The 16,444-nt window shown below is 35.1% G+C and overlaps 1 protein-coding gene across 8 annotated transcripts in view; it reads right to left on the bottom strand.

Moving 5' to 3' along the window:
• Positions 1 to 16,444, bottom strand: part of SENP1 (SUMO specific peptidase 1) — a 53,293-nt gene that overhangs the window by 27,965 nt on the left and 8,884 nt on the right. For all 8 annotated transcript variants that reach the window (XM_043563765.1, XM_043563767.1, XM_043563766.1 and 5 more), the window contains 4 exons: positions 12,012 to 12,171; positions 7,512 to 7,683; positions 675 to 778; positions 308 to 594 (listed from right to left, as the gene is read on the bottom strand). In XM_043563765.1, the coding sequence (XP_043419700.1) occupies positions 308 to 594; positions 675 to 778; positions 7,512 to 7,683; positions 12,012 to 12,171 (723 nt within the window). The remainder of the gene's footprint in view (positions 1 to 307; positions 595 to 674; positions 779 to 7,511; positions 7,684 to 12,011; positions 12,172 to 16,444) is intronic.

Raw genomic sequence — 16,444 nt, forward strand, 5'->3', positions numbered from 1 at the left:
CGCAAAGTACTAGAAACAGAGAAAGTATTGAAGTAATTGGGATGATTATACTCTGACTCTAGACGCTGCTCAGGAAGTTAATCTTTTTAAGTAAAATATTATATGAAATCATTTGCATCTCCATGTAAGAAAAAAGTAAATTATTTATAGGTTTAGTTTATTTGTGGTACGGCTAACTGAATTAAATATATTTAAAGTATCTTATATGTTAATTAAATTACATGCACATTACAACCTTGCAATTCCCATAGATCCCATAAACAGTTAACTGGTTATTATTACTGAAAATATACGAAACCATTGTTACCTTCCGATTGTGTATTTGAAGCTGGTAAGTTGTCTGGCTGATGTAGAAGAGAGTGGTGATGTTGGGGTTGATGGAGAGGATCAGAATCTTTGGATCCAAATGCAACAACATCTGGGGCATAAGACGATAAGGAATACACACTGTGGGACACTTGTTCCTGGGTAGTTAAAATGCTGGCAGATCCAGATGATGAAGTATCAGAGCCAATAATCTGAGCTGCACAAGAACTTCCATTTTTAAACAGTGGGTCTTTCAAAGTATTCTTATTAGAACTAAGACATCGGGACCTAGCAAGAGGAGAATATAGTTTTAATATCAAATAACAAAGTACAGAATTAAATTCATTTGATATGTTTCTGTGACTCACAGGTGTAAAGGAAAATGTGTGGTGGGTTTGGCTACAGAAAACTGTTTCCCTGTAACCATCTGTAGTAGCTGTCTGTAAATCTCTCTTTCTTCTTCTTGGACTGTCTAGAGAAAAAAAAAGAAGAAATTTTAAACACATCCAATAAATCAACTTTTTTCTCAAAGCAGCATCTAGACTCCCAGAAGCTCTGCCAAAGTTAAGGCAGAGTCCTTCAAGATAATTAGGAATTATCATTAGGGATATCTAGAAAATTATAACAGGAATTAAATGAAATAAATACCAGATATTATATTTTGGAAAATTATGGGACATATATGTAAATAATAGTGCAGAGAAACTATAGGATATGAAACCAGAAGGCCAATAGGCAATCACTTTTGAGTCAACTGAGACAGTCCCAGAAACAAAACATTTGAGGACTTCTCAATTAGGATTCCAAGAAACCCCATGATTCCCGACATCTACTAAAAAAGTCACAAGGAAGCAACTAGAATAGTCAAGATCAGAGTGGGATACCTTGCTGTTTTCTATCCTGTCCAATTTTAACATCGTAAGTATTTTCCAAAGATGGTTTTTATCTCAATTATTTACTCTTTTTTCCTAAACCCCAATAATAAGTTTAGGGAAAAGCACATACTCCATAATATTCATTCACTCGTGTATTGACTTGAATACCTACTAAGCACCACTCACTAGAGATACTGCACTGAATAAAGTAATATTCTTGTCCTTGTGGAGCTTATATTACAGTTAGAGGGACTGGCAAGCGAGACTAATAAAAAATTATGGAAAATGAAAATGAAAAAATAAAGACAAGGAAATAGAAAGTGATGGAGGGGAAATAGCAGCAACAGGTAAGACCCTTCTAAAAAGGTGATATTTCAATAGAAACCTAAATCAAGGGAAGAGGTAAGTCATAGAAATTTATAAAAGACTATTCCAGGTAGAGGAATAGCAAATACAAATGCCCTGAAACAGGTATGTGCCTGATGTGTTCAAGGAAAAGTAAGGTCAGCGTGAATCAGAAGAGCAGTAAGAAATGAGGTCACTCAGCAGAGAACCAGATTACATAAGGACTTGTAACTATAGTAAAGCATCTATTCTATACTGATCCAGAGAAACAATGGGAAGCATTCACTAAATAATATACTCTGGTACTTAAAAAAAATCTTATACACAGTTTAATATAACCACCAATCTTCAAAAAATAACTTTAATACTTTGTGGCAAGGCTAGCAGCATCCTGCACTGTGACATTTCAATATGCGCAGAAGCATTTTGCTAAAAATAGAATGAATTAAGCAATTATCTATGCAAAGGCAAACAGACACTAAGTTTTCTCTTCTTGATCACTGTTTCCTACATAGTAAATTTCAATTACATTGTCACTATAATGTTACTGTTCTAACAAGATTCACCTTGAACTATGAGGCATGAGTAAATAAATACTCCTTATGAAAAAGAGCTATCCTTAAATTTGAATAGATGAGTAATGAGAAAATTTGAATAGATGGGTAATAAGAAAATAAGTAGAATTAGTTGAGCATTTGGTGGAAAAATAGCCCAGAGGAAAAACAAATTGCAATTTTCTATATGAAGAAAATAAACTCCATTATTTTATCCTTTATACATTAATACTGTATTTAAGATGATGACATACTCTTTTCTAGTGTTTGTGAAGAGATTGTCTGCAGTATTGGACAGGCACTTCAGTGACAGCACAAAAATTATAATGTAGAGAAAGACAGGTATACATTAATATCAATTACCAAATCTGTAGTTTTTAGCTATTCTACTGGGGAGGCCATGAGTATCTGAGAGATAAATTTAAAAACTGTAATTAAAATAGATGTCTTTTTTTATTAAAGCTTAAATTTGCTATCATAAAGGTTCTTTAAGTAGACAGTCTGAAGAATGAAGCATCATTACAATTATTTAGGTTGTAAGAGATTGACAACCAACTACATAGTGATCTATACACAGGAAAGCTGTGTTATGTAGCACTCTCATGACTGAAATTTTTCAATACCTCCCAATGTAAATTTTGACTCCACTTTCCCACTATACCAAATAACCGAATTCATAATCCACAATACAATGGGGTTAACACGTTTTCAGGAGTGGTAAAATGGAGGGCATGAAGGCAAATCAGAAGAATAATACCACCTGGGTCATGGAAATTACACTTTTTAAAAAAATTATTTTTACATTTATTTAGTTTTGATAGAGAGAGACAGAGCACAAGTTGGGGAGGGGCAGAGAGAGAAGGAGACACAGAATCCGAAGCAGGCTCCAGGCTCCGAGCTGTCAGCCCAGAGCCTGACGCGGGATTCGAACTCACAAACGGCGAGATCATGACCTGAGCTGAAGTCGGACGCTTAACCGACTGAGCCACCCAGGTGCCCCTAAATTATTTTTAAAGTTTATTTATTTGAGAGAGAGAGAGAGAGAGAGAGAGAGAGAGCACATGCATGTGAGGAGGGGTAGAGAGAGAGACAGAGAGAGAGAGGGAGAGAGAATCTCAAGCAGGCTACGTACTGTCAGTGCAGAGCCCAATGTGCCAAACTTGGACACTCTACCAACTGAGCCACCCAGGCACCCATAACTCTTAATTAACCAGTCATTTTAGTTCATTTCCACCTCCTTACTAAACTAGATTTTAAAAAGCTTTGACTGCATTATCACATCATAGGAAGGAGAATAAAGCAGATAAACTGGTGTAAGAGGTTACTTTGCACACCAAAGTGTAAAGAAACATCCCCATCCCATGAAGACTTCAAGAGCACACTGAGAACAGTGAAATAGAAAAGATCTTTGTTTGTGGTACCCTTCAACCTTCATAAACTGACTTCAACCCTATAAAATTAAAAATGCTTCTCTCTTCCCTCGCAACACATAGCAAAATGGTTTCTTGGAATAAGTTTTTATCCTTATAAATAAAACATTAAGAAATAAAGTGCCATTAAGTGACTCACCTAGATTAATTCAATGTAAGAACTGATTTTTTTTTAATTAGTCTTCATTCTTTTTTTTTATTTTTTATTTTTTAAAATTTACATCCAAATTAGTTAGCATATAGTGAAACAATGATTTCAGGAGTAGATTCCTTAATGCCCCTTACCCATTTAGCCCATCCCTCCTCCTATAACCCCTCCAGTAACCCTCAGTTTAATGTAAGAACTGATTTTTAAAAGTCTATTAAACACGCATAACTCACCCACAAATCATTTTCCCCAGTACATGTATCTTCAAAGAAAAGCTTCTGTCTAAGCCTGAACAACCTCACAGTTACTAGATAGACAACATAAAATGAACAGGAATAGATGTTCTATATTCCAAACAATTATCTAAGGTCTCTTTAAGCCTCTAAATGTTAATTTAGAGGTCACAAGAATTTATCTTCTATTTAGAACCATTTCAGGCAAAGAAAAGATGGTCCATGCAACTCTCAAAAGAACATATATGTAATATTTGACTTTTCCAAAAGAAAATCCAAAAAGGTAAGTCATTTGAAACTTCAAACACAATTCTTTTTTGGAGCATCTGGTATTACAAATAAAGTAAAAGAAAACATCCTTCTTTGTATATTACTTATGAAACTATTTCTACTGAGTAAGCAAATTATTAAATTAAGATGAAAGGAAGTACTAATTGGTAACATGTTAAAATAAAAGAAGCTGGATAATGTTATGTGTTAAACCTAATAAAGGACCAAGGAAAGTTTCAAACAGTATAAAGGTAATTAAGGTGTTGGATTCTATTTTTAAAATATGTGCCAGATTCTTGTACTTAAATGCGTCTGTAAGAGGCTCCATCATAAACCTGAACTGTCTGTAAGATTGTAAAAATTTAACAGAGAACACAAAATAAATTGTAGGAAACTGGTATAACTTATTGTTACAAATTACTCAAAAAACTTCATAAATACTCCAATTTTGATTCTGTTTAAAGTAAAAGTTTTATACTATATAAACCTCAACTATCAAAGGTACATAATTCAACAACCTTCTGTTTTTAAGCCCAAAATTCTTGGTTATAACAAAATTGTAGGGGCGCCTGGGTGGCTCAGTTGGTTAAGCATCCAACTCTTGATTTCAGCTCAGGTCATGATCTCAGGATTTGTGGGTTTGAGCCCCACATCTGAAAGCACAGAGCCTGCTTGGGATTCAATCTCCCTCTCTCTCTACCCCTTCCCTTCTCTCTCAAAAAATAAATAAACATGTTTTAAAACGCTTAAAAAAACCCCAGTATTGTAAAAGGTTTTGGGTTTTCTTATGAATAAAACCATCAGTGCTATTAAGAAAGCCCGACATCTTAAAATGTTGCTCAGTATGTTGCAGAGAAGGATGTCTGGAAGCAACATATCAGTGAAAAGAAACTACATGTGTTTTTAACATTTTACATTTTTATTGTCCCTAGTATTTTCTCTTTCCCAAACAGAAATTCATTTCCTCTAAACAATGTTAACAGAACTCTCAGTTAAAATGGAAATACTCTACACTGTCCAGTATGGTAGCCACTAGCAATATGTGGCTAATGAGTACTTGAAATGTGGCTAGTATGACTGAGAAAGGAAATTTTAATTTATATTTATACATTTATTTATTTATATTACATATATAAATTATAATTTAATCTGCATTAATTTAAGTAGTGCATATGGCTAGTGGTTACCCTATTAGTACCGTTCTTTAATGATATCCCTGAATCAGCCTTCAGCCAAGTGGTGGTCTAGCCATCACTTACATATTTCCAAATTCTTCTTTATGTATTCTTTTTAAACTTCTATTGTAAGGCTGAACAATGCAGTGGTTAACATCATGTTAATTTTATAAATGACTTTATATTCCTGAAGGTGATAAATAAATCCAGCAGTAAGATTAATATCTAATTTTCCTTCCTTAACATAAGAAACTGTATCTCCCTTGGAGATCCCAACATTTCCATGGAAAATAATTTTTCCTTTAGTTTGTAAGCTCCCATCAGTAAATTCTTTATTCCCAAGGGAAGAAAAAGAATTATATTTTAATCCAGATTATCTAGTACTATCCAAGACTAAATATCTGAATAATCTGTTGATAGTTTAATAAAATTTGGTCCAATATTTTATCTTACTCATATTATATGGGCAATCCCATATTCCTGTACTACAAGTGACTTGATTTTCATATCAGAATATAGACCTAAAAAACAAATGAGGCAAAATTTTCTGCATCTCGTTTCACAGAATAAATTCAATCTTTGGCATCTTCTTGACACTGTAGAAGGAAGAAAAACCCCACCTTCATGTCCTCCAATGGCCCACCCTGGACATTGGCCTAGAGGGTTGGTTGGAAGGATAAAATTATTCACCTAGCCCAAGTCCTCAGGCTGAAGGCAGAGGTGAAAGGAGGAGGAACTGAGTGGTCCAAAGGACTGGTTAGCTAGTGGGATTACAATGAACGCACATAGTCTTAAGGATCCTAGTGATCTCAGCAGCAGCCACCTGGGGCAGCAGGGGAGGGTTGGGAGGCCAGTATCCAGCTGCCATGCTGCTGTCTCCTCCCCCACAAGTCTCTCTGTACCCCATAGGCTGCCTAGGATCCAGCAGAAGCACAGCCCCAGTAATTAAAAAAATATGATTTATGTATGTAATAACTAATACATACATGGTGCTAAATTCAATAGTACAAAAGTGAAAAATAAATCTCTACTATTGCTCAGCTCTTATCACCAAAGGCAACTGCTGCCAGTTTCTTATCTATCCTTTACCTACTAAATATGACTTACTAGTTCTGCCACCCTCTGCTTGAATATTTTAGATTCAATACAAACTTAAAACCAAAAAAATGCACAGCATTTTTACTAACCATGTCACAAATAATCAAGTTCTGCCACTTAAACAATCATCATTAACAAATTATCTAGTTATTTGGCACATAGTGCTATATTCTTGACTCTCCAGTCTGTAAGCTCCAATGGGCTGGAGCCATACCGCTGGGTTGTATAATACAATGCATACCAGACTAGACTCCAAAAGACTTGGGTTGTAGGCTGGCCATTTACTGTGTGACCTCTCACCTTTACTCTCCTAATATGTAAAATGTGCATATCATCTCTACCTATTTCACAGCATTAAAATGACTCAACATAGTAATACATGTGGAAAGCATACTGGAAACTCTATATACAATATAAATGTAAGGTATTGTTATTTATTTGTATCTTCATAGCAAGCAGTCCAAAGCTGACTAGATGCATAGTATTTAACTTAACAGGTACAAGCACATTTCCTACCACATAAGTTATATGCTATATTATATTTACAGAATTGAATTTCTCCTTTAGGCTTACTGAATGCATATAAAAACCAAAGTGTCAACAAAACATCTTTTTTGGGGGGAACATCTATGATCTCAAAGATCTTCTTACTCAATGAAGGGTTGTAAATTATTTAGCTGGCTTCTTGATTTTCTTCTTACACTAAGGGAAAATTGTCCTAATAAGAAATAAAGGCAGGTATTTCATCAAACCCAGCAAGATTAACAGTTTTGCCATATGAAACAAGAGTTGAGGAAGGGTCCAAAAAAAACAAAAAACAAAAAAACAAAACAGAGATAGTTTGATATATGAGAACTCATTTAGGAAATACTGAAAAGTAAGTCTGCTGCCCAACAGGAATAGAGAAAATGATAAGAAAAATAATGAAGTCCTCCTAAAAATCTAAATTAAGAAATAAAAAGCAGAAAAAGGACTAAGTGAACAGATGGTTAGTAAATGTCTGAATCAGAGGAACAAACGGCAGAATACAGGGAAAGATTCTAACCTTTAGCAGCGTTTGTCGCAGGTTTTCCTTACCTCTTCTGCTGTACTAACATGTCGCCTCTGAGTTTTCTTGGGGCTCAAGAGGTTTCGGCGACACGAACCACTCCAAGATGGACTTGGGACAGGCTTAATAGGAAAAGATTTTTCGTATGCAGACACATGGCAGTGATGATTTGCCTTTCCTGTAAAAGTGTTTGATAATCCACTAAAAAAAAAAAAAAGTTCATAAGAAAAAAACAGCAAGAAAATCCAACCTAGTGATTTTCACTTTCAAGAAATACCAAAAACAAAACACCAACAGGTAGAATAATGGATGTACCATTTGAGGGACATATACAAGAAATGATGCATGGGTTGCTGCACCAGGTTCTGCAACTTAAGAAGTCCTAGATTACCACACTACATAATTACCAAACATCTAAAATTGCATTTCTTAACTTTATAGTTCCTTTGGTCAGGAACCAAAGACCTGTGCAGTATGACAAAAAGTATATCAGGTCAGACTTCTTCAGTAAACTTGGGGTCTATATATCTTACACTTTCTATTTACTTGCTGCAACCCCCTCCCTCAAGCCCTTTGTGGGGAATTATTTATGCAAAGATGGATAAAGCTAAAGCCTCTCAAAGAAGCTTTTAAACTGAATTTTAGGGGCTCCTGGGTGGATCAGTCGGTTGAGCCCCTGACTTCAGCTCAGGTCATGATCTCACGGTTCGTGAGTTTGAGCCCTGCGTCGGGCTCTGTGCTGACAGCTCAGAGCCTGGAACGTGCTTCGGATTCTGTGTCTCCCTCTCTCTCTGCCCCTCTCCTGCTTGTGCTCTGTCTCAAAAATGAATAAATGTTAAAAAAAAAAAAAAAATCTGGGGCGCCTGGGTGGCGCAGTCGGTTAAGCGTCCGACTTCAGCCAGGTCACGATCTCGCGGTCCGGGAGTTCGAGCCCCGCGTCAGGCTCTGGGCTGATGGCTCAGAGCCTGGAGCCTGTTTCCGATTCTGTGTCTCCCTCTCTCTCTGCCCCTCCCCCGTTCATGCTCTGTCTCTCTCTGTCCCAAAAATAAATAAACGTTGAAAAAAAAAAATTTTTTTTTAAATTAAAAAAAAAAAAAATCTAAACTGAATTTTAAAATTTCCTAAAAAGCCAACAGAGGGCTCCCATCCTTCACTAAAAACAACCAGAAGGCTTTCTTTTAGGCTGCATCGCTCTCTGCCAATTCTCCTTCTGGCCTATTTACCTCCTCTGAAGGAGAATTTTTTTGTTTCTTTAAACTGTTTGTGCCCCCAAATAAAGGAAAACACTGGCAGGAAAAGTGCTTTTGTGAACTTAAAGCCCAGTCTTATCTCTAAGACTTGATTAATAATTTAAAGTTCTTTCTATGTGGTCTTTTTCATCTATTATTACCCAGTAAGTATAAGGTACTTGCTCTTAGCATACTGAATTTTCTTTCTTTTTCTTTTTCTTTTTTTTTTGCTGAGGATGCAGAATACACAGCTGACTAAGCTGAATTCAATGAAAACAACTGTTTAAATCAGTACAATTAGTCTGGATCCAAATGAAATCAGACTAGTCTAAAGAAAATAAAAAAGCACTTACATGCTCTCTCAAAGGGAAAAAAAAAAGAGACAAATCAAGAAACGGCCTCTTAATTATACAGAACAAACAGATGGTTATCATAGGGGAGGTGGTGGAAGGATGGGTGAAATAGGTAATGGAGATCAAGGAATACACTTCTGATGAGCACTGGATGTTGTATGGAAATGCTGAATCACTACATTGTACACCTGAAACTAACATAATACTGTATGTTAACTGGAATTAAAAACTTAAAAAAAAAAAAGCACTTACATGCTCTGCCTCAAACTCTTCAAATTATAATGGTTTCTATGTGTGTTAGAGTGGGGAAAGGAACAAGGACTCAGAATTTTGGGAATAGTGGATGCAGCTACAAAAAGAAAGGCAAGTATAATTGGCTTGGTGAAGATATAATGAATTCTTCACAATGTCTTTTTTATTGATGCTTCCTAGAGTGTGTGTGTGTTTAATGCAAAAGATTTATTTTCTAAACAAAAAAACAGTGGGAGAACATCTTGCAATGCCAGAGAGCAAGGATGCTTCCAACAATTAATGAGGTTGGGCCAGACACAGCAGTAAGCTTGAAAGAACTCCCACTGGATAAAGCTGTGAGAATGTGAACATTACAATAATGATGGTGGTAGATTGAAACACACTGAATCTGTAATGACATTAAAAAAGAAAAGAAAAATTCCTCTGAACCACATGAAGTGGCTATTAAAAAAAAAAACAAAAAAACCTCACTTTGAAAATTGGTAATGGAAAAGAAGATCTCATCGTATATCCTGCCTTCCCAGTAGATGTATCTTAAGGTAACCAAACAACCCTATCTACTGAGAAAAAAAAGCTCTCCTTCACAGCAGAGTGACAATAAGTGTAGAATAAATGATAACACTGGAAAAGTATTATTTCATTAACTCTAATAAAATTATTATCAGGCCAAAGAAGGTCAAAAGATACAAATTTCCAAGTTCTAAGTAAGTTCTGGGGATGTAATGTACAGCATGATGACTATAATTAATACCATATTACATATTTAAAAGTTGTTGAGAGGTCTTAAAAGTTCTTAACACAGGAAAAAATAATTTTGTAACTATGTATGGTGATAGATGTTAAGTAGACTTACTATGGTGATCATTTTGCAATACATACAAATACTGAATCATTATGTTTATATACCTGAAACTAATATAATGTGATATGTCAAATATACCTCAATTTAAAAAAATTATCAGATAACAATTATCAATTGATGTGAATAACTATTAGGCTGATACGAAACTGGTCATTGATAGAACACCAAAGTAACATCATTTACATCAGTTATATTCTAGTCACAAGGGGGAATACCTAACTGTACTAAAGGACCAAACTGTTACCTCTCTACTCTAGAATCACTAATGATAGGAGAACCAGATTTAGAGGTTTTCTAATGTGATGTAACACATCACTAGTTTTTATTGAAGACAAAAATCTAGTTTACAAAAAAATACAGAGGATAAATGACAAAATAATACTATGAAGAAGAAACCTGTCAAATCCAAAGGGTGGAACACTATGTATAAAAGTCATGTCATAAGAAAAAAAGGGGTTTTCTAGATTGTAAGAGACTTAAAGGCAATAACCACCAGATGCAATCCTAGATTATATACTCGTTTGGACAAAGAAGCCATAAAGGATATTTTGGGTCAACTAGGAAAATTTAAATACAGTTTAGTGTACAAGACAAATTTACTGAATGGAAAAGAAGATGTGATTGACTTAAAAAGCAGATTATTATAAAAGTATGCACAGTATGAATTCATGTTTGAAAAAATGTGTATAAATGCAGGGCAAAACATCTGGAAGGAAATATACTAAGATATTACAGAGGTGATCTTTAACTGGTGGAAACATGATGTTTTTATTTTTTATTTTTACTTATCTGTATTTTCTGATTTTTCACAAAGCACTTGTTTCTATAATAATGTTATTTTTAAAAATAACAGTATAGCCTTACTGAGTAAAAAAAGCAACTTGCCAAATGATGCATACAGAAAATCTTTAATGAAGACAAAATAACATTATACATTTCATAGTACACATGCATATATCTCACCCTATATAAGAGCAAAAGAGAAACAAACATAGGGAAAGGTGTGGATGGAAATACACCAAGGGGAGGGGAACAAAATTGTGAGCAGTGGCCAAGGGATCTTCAGCTTTTTTGGCAATGTTTTAATTTTTACAATGTGAATGCATTAATGAATTCTTGTGTAATTAAAAAAAATAAGGAGTGGAGAAGACTATCCCTGGGAGTATTGACACATGTTTCCAGAGCCCATGTGCTGATAATCATAAAATAAAAGCCATCTCGTTGGTTTCTATCAATGCCAGCAAGCTTAGCTTTAACTAAGCAGGAAATTAAATGATACCATATTCCTAAAATCCATCACTAGAGTAAAATTTAAGAAATCATAAATACCATTTTAAAAAAGAAATATTTTACTAATAAAGTTCTTGAGGGAAACCTTTATAAGCTTAGTGAGGGAATAGGTAGTGCTTATGAAATTGGGCTGAAAGGATAAAGCCCTGAGGCCATGGGGTGCAGAGTTTCTTTGGTTTGAGCCAGGTCTCTGCTCATGTGAAAGCCTATAAAAATGCGCTGATTTCTTTGCTACTGAAGTCGTAGAAATTGAACGACTTCCATGTTAAGATTCATAATAGCCATATTAATCCCAAAATAAACACTCATTCATATGCACCAAGATTGCCCTCAAAACTCTCCTCTAATGAGAAGCTTTGGATGTCACCAAAATTCAGCACCAATTAAAAGTTGAAAATTTAAAATGCATTTGTCCATATTTTCATGGTTTCAAGTTCAGAAATGGTGTTACACCCTTAAAATGCCAATGTTAACAACTATCTTATGGCCATTTTCTCTTATACCAGAGGAAAGACTTGTGAACTAAGCAGCCAGAATACCTACCTTGAGGTCTTTCGGGTTTCGAGGTAAAGACTTCGGCTGTTTCTTGATTTTTGTAAAGTTGAACCTGATGCTGGAGTGGAATTTCTCCACTGGCCATTTGCACTCTGGCCAAAGGTTCTTAAATCTCCTGAGCCAAGAAAACTGTCTGAGGAAGGGTTGTCTAAAAGAATAAAAGTTTGAATAATTAGACAAATACCAACAGTAGTAGTTTTCCATATGACTGCAACCATGTCCAACATTGTATTCCAAAGTAATGTGGCATAGCACCATGTCTCTCATGGAAGAAAGATCCCAGTCTCAACTGCCAGTAAAGTCTGCAGTAAGGGAACTTCTACAAACTATAATTGATTCAGCCATACTAACCTGAAAATTGATGAAGGAGCTGAATCCTGCCACAGCCATGTGCCTTATCTGCATCAATGTGACTCCGTGGTGTCCACCAAAAGTCAACATTTTACCCCAACTATATCTTGCAAGCACTCCCAGGCCTGGGCCTGAAAGAAGGTAGGCCAGACCAGTAAGAAAGCAGGTGGAGGGCCAAGGAGAATTGTAATTCAAATGAACAACAGTTATTGCTTAATAAGCAGCTGGTGTCACTTTGTTTTTAATTACCATGTTCACGACTCAGGGGCTCTCTCTAAGAGCAGAGATAACCTCATTGCTGCTTATTCTGGCTGGCTTATGGCAGGAATGACCCATCATATGCATCTGGTTCTGGTATGATTATCTTCAGTCACTTAATGTCATAATCATCAGACATATCAATACTCCCTCCAATGCGTGATATTGCAATCAGACTAAGTAAGAATTATATTTGAATCTTCTGACTTGTGGCTTACAGGCTGGGGTAAGAAAAGTTTCTTGAAATTTCACCTAGGACTAGAATAATTTCTAAACCCACCTCTCCCTATCAGCAGGATCAGACAATTTTAAACAGCACCTTCAAAATAACTTCAGATATTAGGTTATGGAACTCTTAGGAACACCAGTGGAAAATTGAGAATGATAATGGTCTACTCCTTGAATTTTTGCCTAATGTGGACATCATTTTGAAGACCTTTCAAAGCGAATTACCACAGAACTCTGCACAATATTATGCTATTTCAAATATTTAATGTAGCTCTTGATACTGTATCCAAAAAATAGACCAGGTGACAAAAATAAGTTTGTATTGCAGGTTTGTTTTTGTTTTGTTTTGTTTTTTTAGGATCAGGAATATCGGGATTTAGGATGAATAAGACAGGAAAAACAGCAGTGGTCAAGGGTGGTGTTAGTACCAGTTGATTCACCAGTGGATGAACCTAATCTAAAATTATATTTACTTTCAAAATGAATTATAACCTTTTACCTTTGTAATCAGTATCTATGCGTAACATCTATCACTGTTACTTTAAGGAGAGAAACATAAGACTAATAAAAATGAGTATTATTAAAGGCCAGAACATTTTTATCTTTAAATGCAAAGTAATAACAGTAGAAATCTGTCTCTCACACATTTTGCTACAATATGATTAGGGAATGATTTGCCTAGAGATGTCTACTTAAGGAATAAGTCTACCAAAAAATGCAAAATTACCCTGACAAGTGTGAAATTTGAGACCAAGGAGAAGCCAGAGTAGCCTCCTCAATGGCATTTGACAAAGGCTTCGGCTTTCAAATGCAAGGGGAAAGCACAGGATCAGGCAGTCCGTTTAACCAGAACAAGGTGGTTCTATCCCCACTCAATGAAAGCAATGAATAGTCCAGTATTGCTGATGTAATCAAGCAGCGATAGAGAGGGACCAACATAGGGCTGCAGACACTCTCTTTTTGGTGTTGGTTTAGCCTGGTATTCTGTCATCATTAAGAGATCAGATTGCAAATGCCACAATTAAGATTACTTATTATGTGCACATACACACACAAAACTATAAGGAAGTACACCAAAAATTTAATTTTAGTTGTGTTCCAATAACAGAATGATAGGTATTTTTCTACTTTCTCTACAAATTTTCTACAAGGACAAGGCAATATTTTATGAACATAATGAAATAAACTCTTATATTTTAAAAAATGTAGATCAAGCAATCACTACTATGAAAGTAACCATCATCAGTTGCTCTTGTTAACTTTCAGGTTTATTTAGTTATAAATAGCAGGATGCTTTAAATTATCTACTAAATGCCAGTGTGGCAACCTAGTTTAACGTATTTTCCAAAGATAAGACATTGATAATGACTCTAAGCTTGAGCAAAATCATTTCTTTTTATCTTTATCTACTTTTCCTTGTTTAGGGTTTAAAATGTTTTAATTTTCTTTTGTGTTCTTAATAATAAACACAATAAATTGTGTTCTTAATAAAATCAAGAGCTCTTGAAGTCTGAGCAACATTAAGTTATTAACGGAAAGATTTACATTTTCTCTGCTTTCTAAAAATGATTTTTTTAAATCAATGTTTTTAAATAGGTTAATCTTGAGTGGATTAAGAAGCAGATTTTTTAAAAGCTTGATATAGAGAGGCAGAGCCAGTAAAGCAGTAAATGGTAAGCTCCAGACCCTAGATTCTAAAGTTTTGGGGCTTTCCCATGTTCTTTTTCACCTTGATGGAAAAGAGAATAGAGTCAGAATGAAAGGCTGAGAGAGTCAGAATGAAAAGACTAAAGCAGTAAATGGGATACCCACATCTAGCCCAATCAAGCAGTGAAGCTCATGGTGACTGACCACAGAAATTAATGTGGGGATTATCGGAAAAGAATACATACAAAAGAGATAGTAGAGACAAAATTCTGCAGGATTTAAAATCAATTGGAATGGGTGTGGCAGGAGAACGAAATTAGGAAAAGTACACAATAAAAAGTAGGTTTGATTTGAACGTTTTATTACAAGAAAAAAGTATATAACTCTTAGCCTTCACAGATTAAAAATTCTGATGGTCAGAGAGCAACCCTGGAGGTCTGTGACATGCCATACCTTTGCTTGGTCAGGGATTAGATGAAATTTGGTAGGCACAAATCTGAATCCTCTGCTTCACGCTTTAATTTAGAGAATGAATCTAATAGTTTAGCATCCCCATTTCAACATGGCTGTTGTTATTTGTTATTCATCACATATACAGTAACTGTTATGAAGTTATTTTTTTGCTTTTCCTAAAAAAAAATGGCCTTCAAGCGACAGAGGAAAACTTCAGTGTAAGATTTTGATACGAGGATCAATTTATGGTATGAGGACAAACAGGAAAAATCTAACTCTCAAGAATCATGTCACTGAGTACAAAGCCAAGAATCTGGCCAAATATCACCACAGTCAAGAACATGAGGATTTGAGATAATCTCAGATATATCCTTTGTGAATATTAAGGGTCTAATGAAATTTAGAAGAAAAAAGGCTACATACAGGGGTGCCTGGGTGGCTCAGTCGGTTAAGCTTCCAACTTTGGCTCAGGTTATGATCTCATGGTTCACGGGTTTGAGCCCCACATTGGGCCCTGCACTGACAGCTCTGAGCCTGGAGCCTGTTTCAGATTCTATCTCTCTCTCTCTCTGCCCCTCCCCTGCTCATGCTCTGTCTCTCAAAAATAAATTAATATTAAAAATTTTTTTTAAAAAAGAAAAAAAGCTATACATACAGATGTTTTTAAGTCATATTATTTACAATAGCTAAAAACAGTAAGTGTGAAGGGGACCTAAACTATAGGGAAAATAATGAAGCAAATGATTGCATGGGCCCATTATCCTAACTCATAGCCCCTCGGGTCCCACTGCATTTCTGAATTTAAAATTTTTGGAATTTTAGAGAGATATCCTGGTATATACTATGGTAGCACTTCAAGGTATAATCTGAAGCTGCACCTGTAATCAAACATATTGATGGATCTGCAGTGAAATGTGTGGTGATATATCTGCAGTGAAATAAATACTCATATTTATAGATAAATAAAAGACACAAACAGCTTCAGGTCAATTCATGTAGGTTTTGCCAAGGAAATAATTGAGGTCAGGTCACTTTTGATACCAAATGAATTAAGAAAATAATTTTTGGTTTTCAGAGTTTTTTGGATTTTAGAAATGTACATAAAGTATTGTGAATGTGCATATCAGTTCCATGGATTATTAGAAATGAGCATAAAAAGGTAGATACAAAGAATAACATGTAAACAGATGGAAAAGTAAAAATAAAAATATATGGGCTAAAAAAGATTACATGTATTGAATCATACGATGTATACCAAGCATGTACACAGATAAAAATTAGAAAAGGCCAGAGTTGAGTTGTTATGGTCAGCAGATTTTGAGTATAATTTCATGTAACTGTTTATTATTAAGCAATTATTTTAAACTACAAGCAAATATTCTACCCAATGGAAAATCAACATATGAAATTACAAGCAAACACAGCCTGAGTTCAAATTGAAATACTAATGATCTCATTTCATTAATGATCTCATTTCATTATCC

This window comes from Prionailurus bengalensis, chromosome B4 (genome assembly GCF_016509475.1).
Source record: "Prionailurus bengalensis isolate Pbe53 chromosome B4, Fcat_Pben_1.1_paternal_pri, whole genome shotgun sequence".
Taxonomy (NCBI): domain Eukaryota; kingdom Metazoa; phylum Chordata; class Mammalia; order Carnivora; family Felidae; genus Prionailurus; species Prionailurus bengalensis.